Below are 14,624 nucleotides of genomic sequence, written 5' to 3' on the forward strand. Positions count from 1 at the left end.
TTTTGCTAGTTCATTCTCTTGAAACAAGCTTATAGAACATATTTGAGATCTTAAATGTCTTTTGAAACAAAAATTAGGATCTTGTATATTTTTTGAACTTTGAAATAAGATGAACATAATGCCCTTTCTCCACCATGTCCTTAACCACCTCATGAGCCTCTAAAAGCTTCCCTGCGTTTCTCAGATTGTTCACCAGCGTACTATACACCACAAAGTTGGGGTTACACCCTCTTGACTCCATCTCCCTGAGCAACAACCGTGCCTCTTTAAACTTCCCGGCCATACAAAACCCACGGATCATTGAGTTGTACGTGAAGACATTCGGAAGTTGCCCCTTCACCGTCATCTCTCTGAACATCTCCTCTGCTTTCTCCAACTCCCCACCTGATATATACCCTGTGATGACAACAGTGTAGCACACAACATCCGGGGTGCATCCAGCTTTCACCATTTCGTCCATAAAGTACTTGCAAGCTTCTAGCTTCCCGGCCCGGCTCAGCCCATCGATCAGAGTGGTGAAATGGATCACACTGGGCTCAACTCCCACTTCCCTCATGTGGTTCAGCAGGTTAAGAGCCGCGAGAGGCTTATTCCCCGTTGCAAGGTGGTGGAGGAGGATGTTGTACGTGTGCAGGTCCGGAGAAAACCCATCTTTAACCATTTCATCGAGCAATCTGTAAAGCTTATCGGTTTTACCTAACCTAAAGCTCGCAAACATCACAACGTTGTAACTCAGAAGATCAGGTGAGAACCCGTCTTCTAGCATCTGCTCGTAGACCCACTCGATCAGCTTGTAGTGTTTCACCCCTAGCAAAGAGTGCAAGATAGCGTTGTAAGAGTGTTTGAAAGGTCTGTAGTTGAAGGTTTTGGACTTGATGAACTGCTCCACGACTTCTCTCGCAAGTCCGGCTTCGCCGCAAGTGCATATCAACAGATTAAACGTCCTAGCCGTTGTCGGGTAACCGTCTTTAATCATCTCGTCGACGAGCCTGCACATGGCTTTATACTCGCCACACTCCGCAAATATCTTCATAAGCAGATGATAACAGTTGGACGTGTGTCTGAAAGACTCTTGTCCACCACACCAAACGAAGAACTTGTAAGCTAGCTTAGCGCACCTTGTCTTGTTATCAAAGCTAAGTCTCCTCAAAATCCCTAGGAGAACCTCTCTAACTAAAAGCCCTGAGATGGGTACATTCAACTCATCTAAAGCTAACTTCGTATTGAAACCAGGACAGTCTTGCTTTAAAGTATCGAGAACCTGAGACGCACTGAGCTTAGTACTCTCCAAAAACGTCCTCCTGACAGAGATTTTCTCATGTTCCTCGGCGAACCCACAGTCCATCTCCGAAGTTTCCCATGTTATCTTCAAAGTCTCTTCATCGCCATTGATGCGGCTAGTATCGCAGAATCTCCTCGAGGTTAGAAGAAAGCGAGAAGCTTTACGGACAACACTTGTGCTCGAATGAGTTAAAGAATTCATATCAAAAGCTTAATCCAATCTAAGTTTCTACGAATCCCATCTGAATTTGACGATTTCGGAGAAGAGCTGCGAGTTACCTTTGACGACGAAGGAGGTGAAATCGAGGGGTAGAACGGTAAATTAGGCGAAATGAGTTCCACTCCGGTCGTTTGGTACTGGCGTTTTCTTACACAACAGAAGAGGAGATTCGCCGAACCGGATCCCACAGTTGTAATGAGGATCCGACCCAAGTTTCTGGGCCGTTAATGAAAACTGGGCTTGGCCCGTAATATTATCAACGTGCCAGAACTGGTAATTTGAATCATTATCAGTATCTCCGCTTCTTTTGACCCGTCACGAGGTAGTGCGGGTCGAAAGATTTGAAAATTTTGTTTTGCGGATACGGGTTGAGTGTTTTTTTTTATTTGGAGCGGACAAGAATCGGATCAGCCAAATTTCAACTGTTGTTATACAACAATCCGCAAATTTTAAAAATAAAAAAAAAAATATTTTCGTAAAAATATATAAAATATTTATATTATTTCAATATCATTTTTTAGAAAACAATAATATATAATTAAAATAATTATTTTTAATATAATTAATATTATCCGAAGCTGTTTCGATGGATTAATCGTGAGAATTGGATTTTTGAATCAGAAAAATTGACTCGATCCGTGGTGGGTCGGGTGGGGGTGGGTTGACCCGTAAACTCAGCCCTAGGTGCCACCCACTTCTTTTTTTTTGGCTTATACGTACACGGTTGTTTAATTTCGGTCATATTGTTTTTTCCTATTTGGTTGGTTGACCTGAGAACTCAAAAGCGGCTTCCAGCGATGCTACCACCGGAGAATATTCTTCCAATCACGGCGGAAGAGAGGCATCATTCTTTCGGTGAGGTTATCTCTCTTTCGGTGCAAAATCTAATCGCGTTTGTTTCTAGTCAACGTCCATGGTTGGAGTTTCTAGCATTAGGTTCTATGGACCTTCCTACCTCTTTCTCTTCCGCTGTCTCGCGCTCAAAAGTCAACCTCCGCCATTTCGTGGTTAACTACTCTCTCATCACCGCGGCTTCGATCACACTCTTCTTGGTTAGTAATCCGACGGCTCTTGTCACCCTTGCCACTTTTGCTATCTTGTGGTTGCTCTTATGCTTTTGTAGGGACCATCCTTTGGTCTTGTACGGTCGACAAGTTAGTGAGAAAGTGATCTTCTTTGGATTGATCGTTGGCTCCTTCTGGGGATTTTGGCTCACGCATTGCTTCTTCAGTCTGGTTCTTGGGGTCTTGACAGGTGTCTTGCTTTGTTTGGTACATGCCGTCTTACGTAATCCAGATGACCTCTTTGTACAAGAAGAGGAAGTTGTTGTTCCTTCCCATTTTCTTCATTGGAGCTGAAAAAACTTTGTGCTTATGTTTTCACTTTTGTACTACGTATGTTTGGCCTTTGCTGCAGTGGCGGACCCAAGATTTTTTTTAATCTGGGTCAGCGACAAATTAAATTTCAAAAAGTAAAACAAAATAGGATATTGAAACCGTTAACTCATATTTTAGGGGGTGCAACTAGGGGTGTCAAAATGGGTCATGACCCATGGGTTAACCCAATCCAAGTTGAACCATTAACCCAAATGAACTGTTTATTTTTGATTCAATGGGTTAATGGGTTAAAAGGTTAATGGGTTAATAGTTTAATGGGTTAACAAGTTAATGGGTTAGCAAGTTAATGGGTTTATTGGGTTGGGTCAACTCTGACCCATTTTGTTTTCAATTAAGAAAACTACGAGTAAACCACTCAATTCTAAGGTTTGATAGAATTGGAAAATCATGAATTTCTCAAAAGTTCAATCATTTATTCGGTGGTAAAATGCATTTCCCGCTAAAACCGCAAAAATAATTTTTTTCGCCAAACCCGCATAAACGTGTTTTCCCGCCAAAGCGCAAAACCGCGTTTTCCCGCCAAAACCGTAAAAACGCAATTTTCCGCCAAAACCGCAAAAACGCAATTTTCCGTCAAAACTGTAAAAATCAGTTTTCCCACCAAAACCATAAAAACGCGTTTTCCCACCAAAACCACAAAAAAACGCATTTTCCCGCCAATACCGCAAAAACCGCAATTTTCCGCAAAAACGCAATTTTCCTCAAAAACGCATTTTTTCGCAAAAACGTGTTTTTCCGCAAAAACGCGTTTTTCCGCCAAAACCCAAAAAGTGTTTTCCCGCCAAAACCGCAAAAACACATTTTCCTCTAAAACCACAAAACGCGCTTTTCCGCCAAAATCGCAAAAAACGCATTTTCCGTCAAAACCGCAAAAAACGCAAAACACACAATTTTCCGCAAAAACGCAATTTCCCGCAAAAACGCAATTTCCCGCAAAAAACGCGTTTTTCCGCAAAACGCGGTTTTCCACAAAAACGCGTTTTTCCGCAAAAACATGTTTTCCCGCAAAAACGTGTTTTCCTGCCAAAACCGCAAAAACACATTTTCCTCTAAAATCACAAAATGAGCTTTTCCGCCAAAATCGCAAAAAACGCATTTTCTGTCAAAACCGCAAAAACACAATTTCCCGCAAAAACGCAATTTTCCGCAAAAATGTGTTTTCCGCAAAAACGCGTTTTCCGCAAAAACGCGTTTTTCCGCAAAAACGCGTTTTTCCGCAAAAACGTGTCTTTCCGCAAAAACGTGTTTTTCCGCAAAAACGTGTTTTTCCGCAAAAACGTGTTTTTCCGCAAAAACGCGTTTTTCCGCAAAAATGTGTTTTCCCGCCAAAACCACAAAAACGTGGTTTCCTGCCTAAATCGCAAAACTTGTTTTCCACAAAAACCACAAAACCCGTTTTCCGCCGAAACTGAAAAAACTCATTTTTTTTCAAAAATGCGTTTTTTCGCCAAAACCACAAAAAAACGTTTTCTCATTTCAATCAATTTGGTTTTAACTTAAAAATAATTCATTATAAAGATGTTGGGTCGATAGGTCAACCATTAACTCATCTAACCTATTTAATTTAATGGGTCATGGGTCAACCCAACCCATTTATTAAATGGGTTGGGTTGACCCATGACCCATTAACAATAAACCCATTTGGGTTATGGGTTGGGTACCCATTTGACCCATTTTGACACCCCTAGGTGCAACACTGACCATTTTAGCTGAGTAGACATAATTACTATAGGCCACAAGGAAACTTTTAAATAATTAACCTGGGTCAATTGACACACCATGTCATAACGTAGGTCCGCCTCTGCTTTGCTGTGTGTATAACTGTAAGCTATCTGATCATATGAAATAAACCATAATTTCTATGAATAACCATAACATGCAATTTCAAACCAAAGATGTTTCGGTTCATCTTGACATAATAGTTCAATCAACTTTAAAAGCTTATAGAAAAATTATATGTGTTATTGTTGTAGGACTACATACACTCGGGCAAAGGCCTTGGTAATACTGCTCAACTAGAAAAGTATGCATGGATCCATTAATTAGGATTTACTGAGCTTGAAAGATCACCATCCTCTATATTGGCTTGAGGCTTTCACAGTTATGCTTCTCTTGTGTAAAGTTTCATAGCATAGCACGATATCCTCATACATCCATTAACTAGTCATCCACAATGTATTAACTGTTAAATTTTTTTATGGACATAATCTATCAGGTATATATATTCTACCCAATTATCTCTTTCGGGTTTAGACAGTAATATATAGTTTTTTATGGACATAATCTACCAGGTATATATATTCGTTTAACAAACTTATTAATATACTCTAAATAAAAAGTTATAATTTGTGGTCTATTTCAACTTTTTGATAAAAAAAAAATTGAGAGATTTAGATTTAGTTTAGTTGCATTTGTGTTTTTCACTTTCAAATCAGCTCTAATATATGTGTGAATTTTCTTAATACTACGAAGATTTGGGCCGAAGCCCAGTTTTGGGCTGAAACCCATAATCTGAAACGAAACATATAATATGTAATATTAGTTTTACCTATATCGTCACTCGATCAAGTAACTTCTGAATTTGTCCTATGGTGTTTGTTCATTTGAGCTAACACCACTCAGAATGATATTTTTTAAAACCAATATATATATATATGGCTAATTTTGTTCAAATACAAAACTTATTCACATGTTAATACCGAAACAAATCTATCAACTGGTTATATTTTAAATTTTGCCAAAAATGGGTAAAATGTATTCAGCATGTCTATTACTAATTCTTTATTACTAGTTCAGATTAAAATTTATTTATTTATACGACATTTGTCACATATATTTTAAATCTTTCACGAAAAAGTAAAGATTTTGATTTAAATTATTTACAATATTTAACTCAAAATGAAATCAGCTTTACTAAGAAAATTCAGTATATGTATATAAAAAGATTATTTCTTATTCAAATACAAAATTAATAATTTGTTTATTATTTTTAAAACTTTATAATTATATTTTGAAATATTACTAAAAAAAGCATTAATATATATTCAACACCTCTATTACTATATGTAGAAATGCATATATGTTTACTATTAACTTAATTCAACCCTTTAATACAATTTTGGAAGATTTAGAATTAAATTAGTTGCGCTATTTTTATTTCAAATTAAATTATCTTTACTAAGAAAAAATAAGAATATGCGTATAAGGATAAATCTTTTGGTCAAAATACAAAAATTAATCATTTTGACCAATTTTTCGATACCGACAAAAAAATGGGATTACATTCTAAAATTTACCAAGACTATTAAAATGTATTAAATTTCTCAATTATTATTCGTAGATTTTAATTTATTTATTAATTGGTACGAAGACTAAATAAAATAGAAATGAAGTAATTTCTTGGTGAAGATAAACCAAAAAAGTGTATATATACTAGTCCCTGGTATCAGATTTGAAGAAAACATAGCATTGCTTTCCCTTAATTAAACCCTCCAAACATGCAAGTTTAAACAATAGAAAAAAATATTTCCAACCTTCTTCTCACCAAAAAAAAACATGTCGACCAATGAGACTTTAACTGATTCGCAACTTCAAATGGTTCCCGCCTATGGCTCTTCTTCAGACATCATGAGCGTCGACGGCGAATCCTCTCGTACGGCTTCGTACAATGATCTTGTCCAAAACCCTTATCTTTTCTTGGACAAGCTCCGTGATTTTCTCGAAAAAATTGGCAAAACTCTGGAGTGAGTTTTGCATTTTTTCCTCCCTCTATTTTTTGTGTGTGTTTTGTGTGTTTATACTAAAGAATTATTTTATAATCTACATCTAACTGAAGGTTTCCTACTGTGTGCGGAGAGAGTCTGGATCTGCATCAGCTTTTCGTGGAGGTCACAAAACGAGGTGGTCTTCAAATGGTATATATCTCTATATGGTCTTAATTTAATATTTAGCATGCATGCTTCCAATTGAACATCAAGTTTTAAAGCTTTTGTTGTTTCGTGAAATCCATATATATATATATACGTAATACAAATCTTGTGTGTCTTTGAAATCCTGGTGTGATTCTAGGTGATCAAGAAGCGTAAGGCAAAAGAAGTGACTGAAGCATTTAACTTGAAGAAACCATTGACCAACGCAGCATATGTTATAAGGAAGAATTATCTGAGGATGCTCTTTGAATTCGAGCATGTGTATTTCTTCCGACAACCATTTTCTTCATTCTGGGAGAGAGGTCTGATAATGATAATTATTATAATAATCTTTTTTTTTGTCTAACTCTGAGATTAACAGCATAAACTATGTTCTCCCCTTTTTTTGGTTTTTTACAGAAGAAGATGTGAAGCGCCTTGTGGAGAACAGTGCACATGACAAAGGTACTCAAGTTTACATGCAAGCAGTGTAATTAATTGTATCAATGAGTCTTGAGATTTTGCATTGTGAAACTTTCAGGTATACAACTTGGCTCCATGATTGATGAATGGACCATCGATGGGAAGTTTGACGACGGCTATCTTGTGACCGTAAAGATGGGGGGATCACAGGAGCTCAAAGGAGTGCTTTACCACTCTGCTCCTCGCGAAACTCCTCGGAGACGCAAGAAGAAAGCAAAACTGTCTCATGTGGATTCTTTGCGCCCTAAGTTCCGCAGAAGCGGTTATAACTTCTTCTTCGCCGAGGAGCACAAGAGGCTTAAGGCTGCGTACGCTGGGCAGGAACGTTCCCTCCTCAAGGAGATCGGGAACAATTGGAGGAACCTCTCTCCATCTGATAGAGAGGTAACGAAGTAAAACTCTCTCTTAAAACATAATGAATGATATTTGTTTTAACGGGGTTTTGTTTTCTTGAATGATTTATGAAAATAGATTTATCAAGGAAAAGGGGTTGAGGATATGGAGAGGTACAAGATGGATATGGCTGCGTACAAATCCTTCGTTGATTCTTATAATGCGGCGGGAAGTGTTGCTGCGACTGATGATGCTGTGGCTGAGGCTGAAGTTGAGGCTGAAGCTGAGTATGAGGCCGAGGCGGGTCTCTAGTCTGTCTTATCTGCTTGCACCTTTTTTTATTTTTCAGCATTTTATAATTTAATAATAAGTTGTAGAGTTGGCCATAAATTTACATGCGTGTAATCTTTGCCAACTTTTACATAAGTTGTTGTCTTTCCTTTGTTCTTTGTTCTTTTTTTTTTTCTGTTTTTATGTTTCCCTTTGAGAACTTTTAATTTAATCATAAGTTATTTAACTTTCTTAGTATTTTATTTCTGCAATTTTTTTTATAATTTTCTGCTAACATCAATTTTATGTATTAAGGCATGATACTAGCAGAAAAGGGAGATTTTTCTAGTATCATGGTTTTATCCTGGTTGTTTTTCTAAGTTTCTAGGGATATTTTCGTTTTTGTTGGTTTTTGTAATCGAAGAGATATTGCTCCGGACTTCGTTGTTATGGTTAGTACAGATTGTTAGATGGGTTCTAGAGTAAAAACTTTGGAAGGAATTTTTTCTGAAACAGCTTTAACCAAAGAAAAAGATATATCTTCATCTCGAGAACCTTTATCGTGTAAACAATTAAGGTGACTGCAGTCCGTTATGATGCAGAAAAACATTTCAATTGTTAAAAAGAGTGAAACAAGATCATTCTGATAACAGTGTATTTGTAACATCCAACCAAATTTCAGTATGGACTTCATCATAGATTTATCTTGTAATCGTATTTGTCATATCATATTTTTTAACAGATTATATTGTTTCTCAAGAGCTTGTTTTGTTTTTTGGTGTGATGTATCATATCAACATTTATGTTATCGTCTTTGATAGACAATATTGAATAAATATATATATTTTTTGTAAAAAAGAATAAATAATTTTTAAACAAAAAAAAGCATGATCTTAGCCATAAATATAATACATTCTGAATTAAAATGTGTACAATAAAGAAATGCATAACAAAAAAATGAATATGAATATAATAAAGTTTCTGAAATCAGTGGATTAGAGATTTTAATATTTTCATGAAAATATCTAACACCATATCCAACTCATTCCTATTTTAGAGATTTATATGATAAAATAAGAATGTTATAATTTTCTTCCATTTATTGAAAAAGCTAATTTTCTTTTATACATAGAAATTAATCTAACATTCATGTAGAAAAGGAAGGAAATATATATATGCCATTGAATACATTGAAACAAAATCTTATCTCTATTTTGTCCCATCTTAGAGATGAATTGGAAATGATGTAAGCAGTTAAACATCTATATTATTAAAACTAAAGTACTTTTGAAAATTGTTTGGAAACATAGATATCATTATAAAAAAGAAGTATAATATTGTTTGGAAACAATGATAGTAGTATTTTTTTTTTACGACAATGATAGTAGTATATTAAAAAGAAAAAAAAGTTGTAATAGATTTACGTTATTAAGAAAAAATGGAAGTCCATTATATTATGAGAAACTGTCTATATGGGTCAGCTCTAAAATTAAACTTTATATATACATTTCAAATCAAAATAATAATTTAAAATTTATTTATATCAAAATTTATTCAAAAATATATAAATATTCGAAAATTGATTTTTACTAAAATATTTTCCAATAACCATTATAAAAAAGTTTTCAATATATAAAAAAAATACAATACAAAGTCTAATTTCAAACACCAACTTAAATTATGGTTTTATATTTCAAATTAATTTTTAAAAATATAAAATATGTGATTATTTTTATACGATGGTACATATAAAATGCTATTAATTATAAGATTATTAATATGATGATACATATAAAATACGATTAGTTATATGATGACACATATATGATATATAATAGTGACATTAAAAATAAATAAAAACATATTTTGAAAAAAATACATCTGCACAGGCGCGGAGGTCAAAGTCTAGTATTAGGTTAAAATTTCTGTTAACTTCAAATTAATTTATTATGGCATGGCGTTAGCCATAAAATAATACACAATGCATAAAAATGGGTACAATAATGATATGCATAACCAAAAAAATGAAGTTCTGAAATCAAATGGATTAGAGATTTTAATGTTTTCATGAAAATACAGTAAAAACTCTTTAAACTAATAATGTTGGGACTATGATATTTTTATTAAGTTATAGAGTTATCAATTTTACAAAACTTTCTTTTTTATTTAGATTTTACCGTGTATACATTAATTAAACTTTAAAAATCAATGTTTATACTATTTTATGATATTATTTGGTGTATGTAAAATATGTTTCAGAATTTAAGTGTTGTTTTAGATATAATTTTACTAAATAATATCAAATATATTGAAATGTTAAGAAAACAGAAATGAATTCTATTGTGAATATAACATAAATAATATAACTTTTTTATACTTATAAAAAAAAAATATTATTAGTTTATGATTTTAATGGGAGTTCTATATATTTACATAGGATTTTCTAAAAAAATTATTATCTTATCAATTTATGTATTTTGAACCCGCTCAACTCGAAACCAAAAAAAATATTAATTTGCTGTGTTTATTAATTCATGGAGTATAAATTTATAGAAATTTATTAATATTCCATGTTTATTAATTTATAAAATTTCTACTGTATAGATAAACTAAGCACTTAAGCATACTAGCTTTCTCACTATCGAATTTGATATCTTTTTCCATTGTGTTTATCGAATTTTATCTCTGTTTAGGAAATATAAATGGTGCAAAACGAAAGAGATCGATAAAGCCCTATACAATAACAACAGAAGAAGAAGGGAAAGAATGATAATAGAATAGGTAGTTTGCGATACAAGTCAAACATATACATACACACGAAACAGAAACTGATTGAAAAAAAAGAATCAGCCAAAGAAGCTAGGATCATAGCCATTGCTAGAAGTGGCCAAGACATAGTAAGCAACGATGTGACCAATAGAACCCCAAGCAAGCACATCAACAATGTTGAACCCAACTGGATCGTTCGACTTCAGGAGGCTTACGTACTCCTTAGCACGATCATCTCCTGCTTCGAAGTGGGTTTTACCGTTCTGCTCCGGCACCTGTTTGGCCACGTTCTCTCTCTGGAAGTTGAAGAAGACGAACCGGCCTAGGAAGAGGGAGAGACCCGTGCTGAGGCTTATGACGACGGATGGGCTGAGCTCGGCTCTCACGATGGCGGAGGAGGAAGATCTTCTTCCGGAGGTGGTGGATAGCTTGGGCAAGGCAGAGGAGGAGCCACCGAGACGGAGAGGACGGAGGCCGTAAAATGAGATGGAGTTTGGGTTTTTCGGAGAGATTACAGTGGAGAAAGTTGTGGGAGTGAGCAAAGCAGATGCGCTTGTCGCCATGTTATCTTCTTCTTCTTCTGAGTGTTTCAGTGCAATAGACAATGAGTGGTTTTGGATTTATGATCTTTAGCTTGGGAGGAGGATACGATTCCGGGTTGATGATGTGGCTATCTATCATTGGTTCTTTTTGGATTATGAGATTTCAGACCAATAAAATGTGCCTTAAAAAGTCCCTAGTTTAGGCGGTTTCAACATAAAATTCAAATTTGCGCTAAGGCCCTCACAGTTTATACGTTTTTCCTTAAAAACGCCTAAGTTTTACTTCTGTTCGAATTATTCCACGTATATTGCGAAAACAAACTATCAATATTTACGTTAAAGCCCTCTAATTTAAACGGTTCTACTTATAGCCCACACTTATTTTATAGTCCGTCACAACACAGAACCAGCTCAAAAGGATCAAATCGAGCCCTTAACAACCTCTTCCTGATGTGGCTAGAGTAAAAAGTTTATGCAAACCCAAGCTGAACTTCAACACTTATGTACAAGTACAACATACATGAACTGCAACACTCATAAGGAGAAAAACATAACTAACTAAATCGACTCTCTCTCTCTTACTTGTACAACACATTCATTATTAACACCACTAGAGATTCGGTTTATTACTGTTAATTTTTACAGGACTGTGAATGATAATAAGCTCTTTTATTCTTCTGATAGCTCGAATGATTTATAGATATGAATCAAGGTAAGAGTAGTTGTGGTGCCGGCCATACTCAAGGAGACTACCATAAGTGCGGTCCCAAACACCAATGAAGAGTGCTTCTGTGTCAGGGCTGAAGGATATGCCCGAGATCTCCCCAAAGAAATCAATCTCCTGCTCTGTCTCATACCCTTTTGAGACGTCGTAGACATGGACAAAGTCAGCCGGCTCAGCCATGGCCATGTACTTCCCATCAGACGTGTAGCGGATGGAACGGATTGCCCCAAGGTTACCCCTCAAGACAGCAACAGATTTAGAGAGGTTGCGTACGTCCCAGACCCTGCAGGTCTTGTCTTGGTTACCTGTGGAGAATGTGAGCCCATCCGGGTGCCACGCCGATGCAAAGGAGAAGTCTAAATGTCCTGCTACCGTTCCCAGTGTCTGTCAGGAAATTTCCAACTAGAGTTAGAAGAAAAAGCGTATTCATTTAAAAGACTTTTGAAGATTAGAGAGTGTCTCTGCACTTTTCCAGTGTTGGGGTCTACGAGAAGGCCCTCTGGGTTGTCTCCCACAATCGTCAATAGTTTGCCATCAGGACTCAGTGATGTGTGCTGACATTAAAAAATGATTCATGGGTACAACTCATTACGTATAACTTATTGCCACAAGTGTGACACATCAACTTATGCCAAAGGAAAAGTCAAGAATCAAGAAACAAGAAGGAACTTACATTGACTGGCCAAGGAAAGTGAAAATGGTTAACAAGCTGATATCTCTCCATATCAAAATCTCTGACTCCACAATCATTATTCGAGGCGATGAAGTGAAGCGCGCCACTGCAGAAAAAAACAGACGCCAAATAATATGTTAGAAGTTGTTGGCAAAAAAAAGACTACATGGAGCAAAAAAAAGAAAAGCAAGTACACCTGGGTTTGTTATAGATCTCAATTGCATTAGTGATAGCATTGTCATCATATGTTGTCCTCCAGCAAAAGCTCACACCAGGTCTATCAAGATGCTGAATCAATTATCAACAGTTGATTAGATTGCATGTACATGAGATCATTCATCCATCCATGCTTCCTGAGAAACGAAACTCTAGAGAGCTTACCTTGCATATAATTTCTCCTTGAAATCCACCAGCAACTAAAAATTTATCTTTCACAGCAAGTGAACTCACTTGAATCTTTGTAAATCCCTCCAACAAACTTCCAGGATGTTTCTGCAACCCACACAACAACCTACCATAAGCTAGCTGATGTAAAGATTAAATTTTATAGAAGAAGAACATTCTAACCTCGGATGGGGAAACATGACCTTGAAGATTGAGAACCTCATGCTTTCGACATTTCAATGTAGAATAGTGGTTCACCAAAAAATTTGACATAAGGTAGACATCGTGCTTAGATGTTGCCCATACCAAATTTCTCAACTACCAATACAAAAGAGAACGAATGAATTTATTACATGTCTCCACGTAAAAGCTTTGAATGAATTGAATAAAAAAAGAGGCTATGGCCTTTTGAAGATAAACCTGGAAATGAATAATACTTGATTTGATAGATCTTGAGTTCCGCCAGAAATCATAGAAAAGAGACCCTTTCTGTGTGACCATGCAATCCTGAGGATGTGATTAAGCAAATGAATGAGATATGATAACAGTTGAAAGCATAAGGGTGAGAGAGAGTGAGGGAGGAAGACTTACTTTAGCCGAGGAATCACCAGAGTTAGGGACATTTTCATAGTTTATGTACTGTTCAAGTCTAGTTTGTCTGTATTGGTCTCTGCTAATGGTAATACTGAGTCTGCCCCAAGGAATGCCCTGGATGTCTTTCCCTTTCCGAGCTTGAGCAGCTGAAGTATCACCTATTTTGTTATTCTGTAACCAAAGAGTAAGGGATTGCAAAGAAAAACACTCACTTCCAATATTAGCTAATACATTTCACTCAATAGGGATTAGAATTCTTACAGAGTAGTCAAACTCGTCGACATCAGAGTCCCATGCATCCCCATGAAAATCATCATCTAGACCGTCATGAACCTCTTGCATTTGATCACCAACATGGTTCATGTAGGGGGCAGGATCCTCCGGTTGGAAATTGGACATTTTTATTTTAGTTGGATTATAAAGAGGCACCTGCATATATGTGGAAGATCACCTTTATTTACAGAAGCTACAATACTAGAATCCAGTTGAACAACAAGCTCAAAATAGAAAGTCCTAACAAGTGAAGAACATTTTATAAAGAGACAGCATCTTAGATTTGAGACTTGAGGAGACCATAGTTTATCTGCTTGAGTTGCACTTAAAATCTAGACAGTAGATGCTCAGAGATCCAACAAGCAAAGCACCACTAAAGAAAGCAAAGATCAAAACATCCGAGAACCCTCTCCGCAAAGATTTTTAAAAAGAGTCCATGTCCGATTTCTATGTTATCCGACGAACAAATCGACTTCTACGGCTCAGACACACTCAAAAGTGAGTTCAGTTTCAGCAAGCAGCAAAACGAAACCAAAGTGAAAACAATACAAAGAGTACAAAGCGATGGTAATATAGCATAAACAAGAAGCACAAACTCAGTAACACGCACAAAAGGATTGGCTTGCCAGAGAGAGAGAGAGAGCGAGTCCAGAAAACAAGAACAAGGAGAGAGACAGAGAGAGGACAGAGATTTATCTTCCTCCTTCACAGTCCCTACCAAGGACGGTCCCAATTTTTTCACAGTCCCTACCATTTTACCCTTCCATTATTAA

The 14,624-nt window shown here is 36.1% G+C and overlaps 5 protein-coding genes across 5 annotated transcripts; 2 read left to right on the top strand and 3 right to left on the bottom strand.

Annotated features, from left to right (window-relative positions):
* Window positions 1-16: 16 nt before the first annotated feature.
* LOC106345778 (pentatricopeptide repeat-containing protein At1g55630) lies at window positions 17-1,529 on the bottom strand. The gene has a single exon (XM_013784959.3). The coding sequence runs from the start codon at window positions 1,481-1,483 to the stop codon at window positions 74-76; it is 1,410 nt and encodes a 469-aa protein (XP_013640413.2). The 5' UTR covers window positions 1,484-1,529; the 3' UTR covers window positions 17-73.
* A 491-nt stretch (window positions 1,530-2,020) lies between these two features.
* LOC106350988 (PRA1 family protein G1) lies at window positions 2,021-3,387 on the top strand. The gene has a single exon (XM_013790810.3). It carries the CDS (start codon window positions 2,299-2,301, stop codon window positions 2,857-2,859), a length of 561 nt encoding a protein of 186 aa, XP_013646264.1. The 5' UTR covers window positions 2,021-2,298; the 3' UTR covers window positions 2,860-3,387.
* A 739-nt stretch (window positions 3,388-4,126) lies between these two features.
* Window positions 4,127-9,427, top strand: LOC106350989 (high mobility group B protein 10). The gene is made up of 6 exons (XM_013790811.3): window positions 4,127-6,641; window positions 6,734-6,812; window positions 6,967-7,129; window positions 7,227-7,271; window positions 7,348-7,673; window positions 7,761-9,427. Exons 1-6 carry the CDS (start codon window positions 6,454-6,456, stop codon window positions 7,932-7,934), a joined length of 975 nt encoding a protein of 324 aa, XP_013646265.1. The 5' UTR covers window positions 4,127-6,453; the 3' UTR covers window positions 7,935-9,427.
* A 1,218-nt stretch (window positions 9,428-10,645) lies between these two features.
* LOC106345779 (photosystem I reaction center subunit V, chloroplastic) lies at window positions 10,646-11,322 on the bottom strand. The gene has a single exon (XM_013784960.3). The coding sequence runs from the start codon at window positions 11,222-11,224 to the stop codon at window positions 10,739-10,741; it is 486 nt and encodes a 161-aa protein (XP_013640414.1). The 5' UTR covers window positions 11,225-11,322; the 3' UTR covers window positions 10,646-10,738.
* A 350-nt stretch (window positions 11,323-11,672) lies between these two features.
* LOC106345780 (uncharacterized WD repeat-containing protein C2A9.03-like) lies at window positions 11,673-14,620 on the bottom strand. The gene is made up of 10 exons (XM_022720455.2): window positions 14,462-14,620; window positions 13,840-14,007; window positions 13,576-13,749; window positions 13,405-13,491; window positions 13,168-13,302; window positions 12,982-13,092; window positions 12,797-12,888; window positions 12,601-12,706; window positions 12,395-12,481; window positions 11,673-12,311 (listed from the first exon to the last, which is right to left on the bottom strand). The coding sequence occupies exons 1-10, from the start codon at window positions 14,603-14,605 to the stop codon at window positions 11,898-11,900; spliced, it is 1,518 nt and encodes a 505-aa protein (XP_022576176.2). The 5' UTR covers window positions 14,606-14,620; the 3' UTR covers window positions 11,673-11,897.
* Between the last annotated feature and the right edge of the window lie 4 nt (window positions 14,621-14,624).

Source organism: Brassica napus, chromosome A6 (genome assembly GCF_020379485.1).
Source record: "Brassica napus cultivar Da-Ae chromosome A6, Da-Ae, whole genome shotgun sequence".
Classification (NCBI taxonomy): domain Eukaryota; kingdom Viridiplantae; phylum Streptophyta; class Magnoliopsida; order Brassicales; family Brassicaceae; genus Brassica; species Brassica napus.

What these genes read in the sequence shown, in the direction of transcription:
- LOC106345778 (XM_013784959.3), bottom strand. Translation starts at nt 1,483, where the DNA reads ATGAATTCTTTAACTCATTCGAGCACAAGTGTTGTCCGTAAAGCTTCT.
- LOC106350988 (XM_013790810.3), top strand. Translation starts at nt 2,299, where the DNA reads ATGCTACCACCGGAGAATATTCTTCCAATCACGGCGGAAGAGAGGCAT.
- LOC106350989 (XM_013790811.3), top strand. Translation starts at nt 6,454, where the DNA reads ATGTCGACCAATGAGACTTTAACTGATTCGCAACTTCAAATGGTTCCC. An exon ending in TTCTTCATTCTGGGAGAGAG is followed by an intron (nt 7,130 to 7,226) that starts GTCTGATAATGA and finishes GGTTTTTTACAG; the next exon opens with AAGAAGATGTGAAGCGCCTT. An exon ending in TCTCTCCATCTGATAGAGAG is followed by an intron (nt 7,674 to 7,760) that starts GTAACGAAGTAA and finishes TTATGAAAATAG; the next exon opens with ATTTATCAAGGAAAAGGGGT.
- LOC106345779 (XM_013784960.3), bottom strand. Translation starts at nt 11,224, where the DNA reads ATGGCGACAAGCGCATCTGCTTTGCTCACTCCCACAACTTTCTCCACT.
- LOC106345780 (XM_022720455.2), bottom strand. Translation starts at nt 14,605, where the DNA reads ATGGTAGGGACTGTGAAAAAATTGGGACCGTCCTTGGTAGGGACTGTG. An exon ending in TCTGGCAAGCCAATCCTTTT is followed by an intron (nt 14,008 to 14,461) that starts GTGCGTGTTACT and finishes ACATATATGCAG; the next exon opens with GTGCCTCTTTATAATCCAAC. An exon ending in GAGATCTATAACAAACCCAG is followed by an intron (nt 12,707 to 12,796) that starts GTGTACTTGCTT and finishes TTTTTTCTGCAG; the next exon opens with TGGCGCGCTTCACTTCATCG.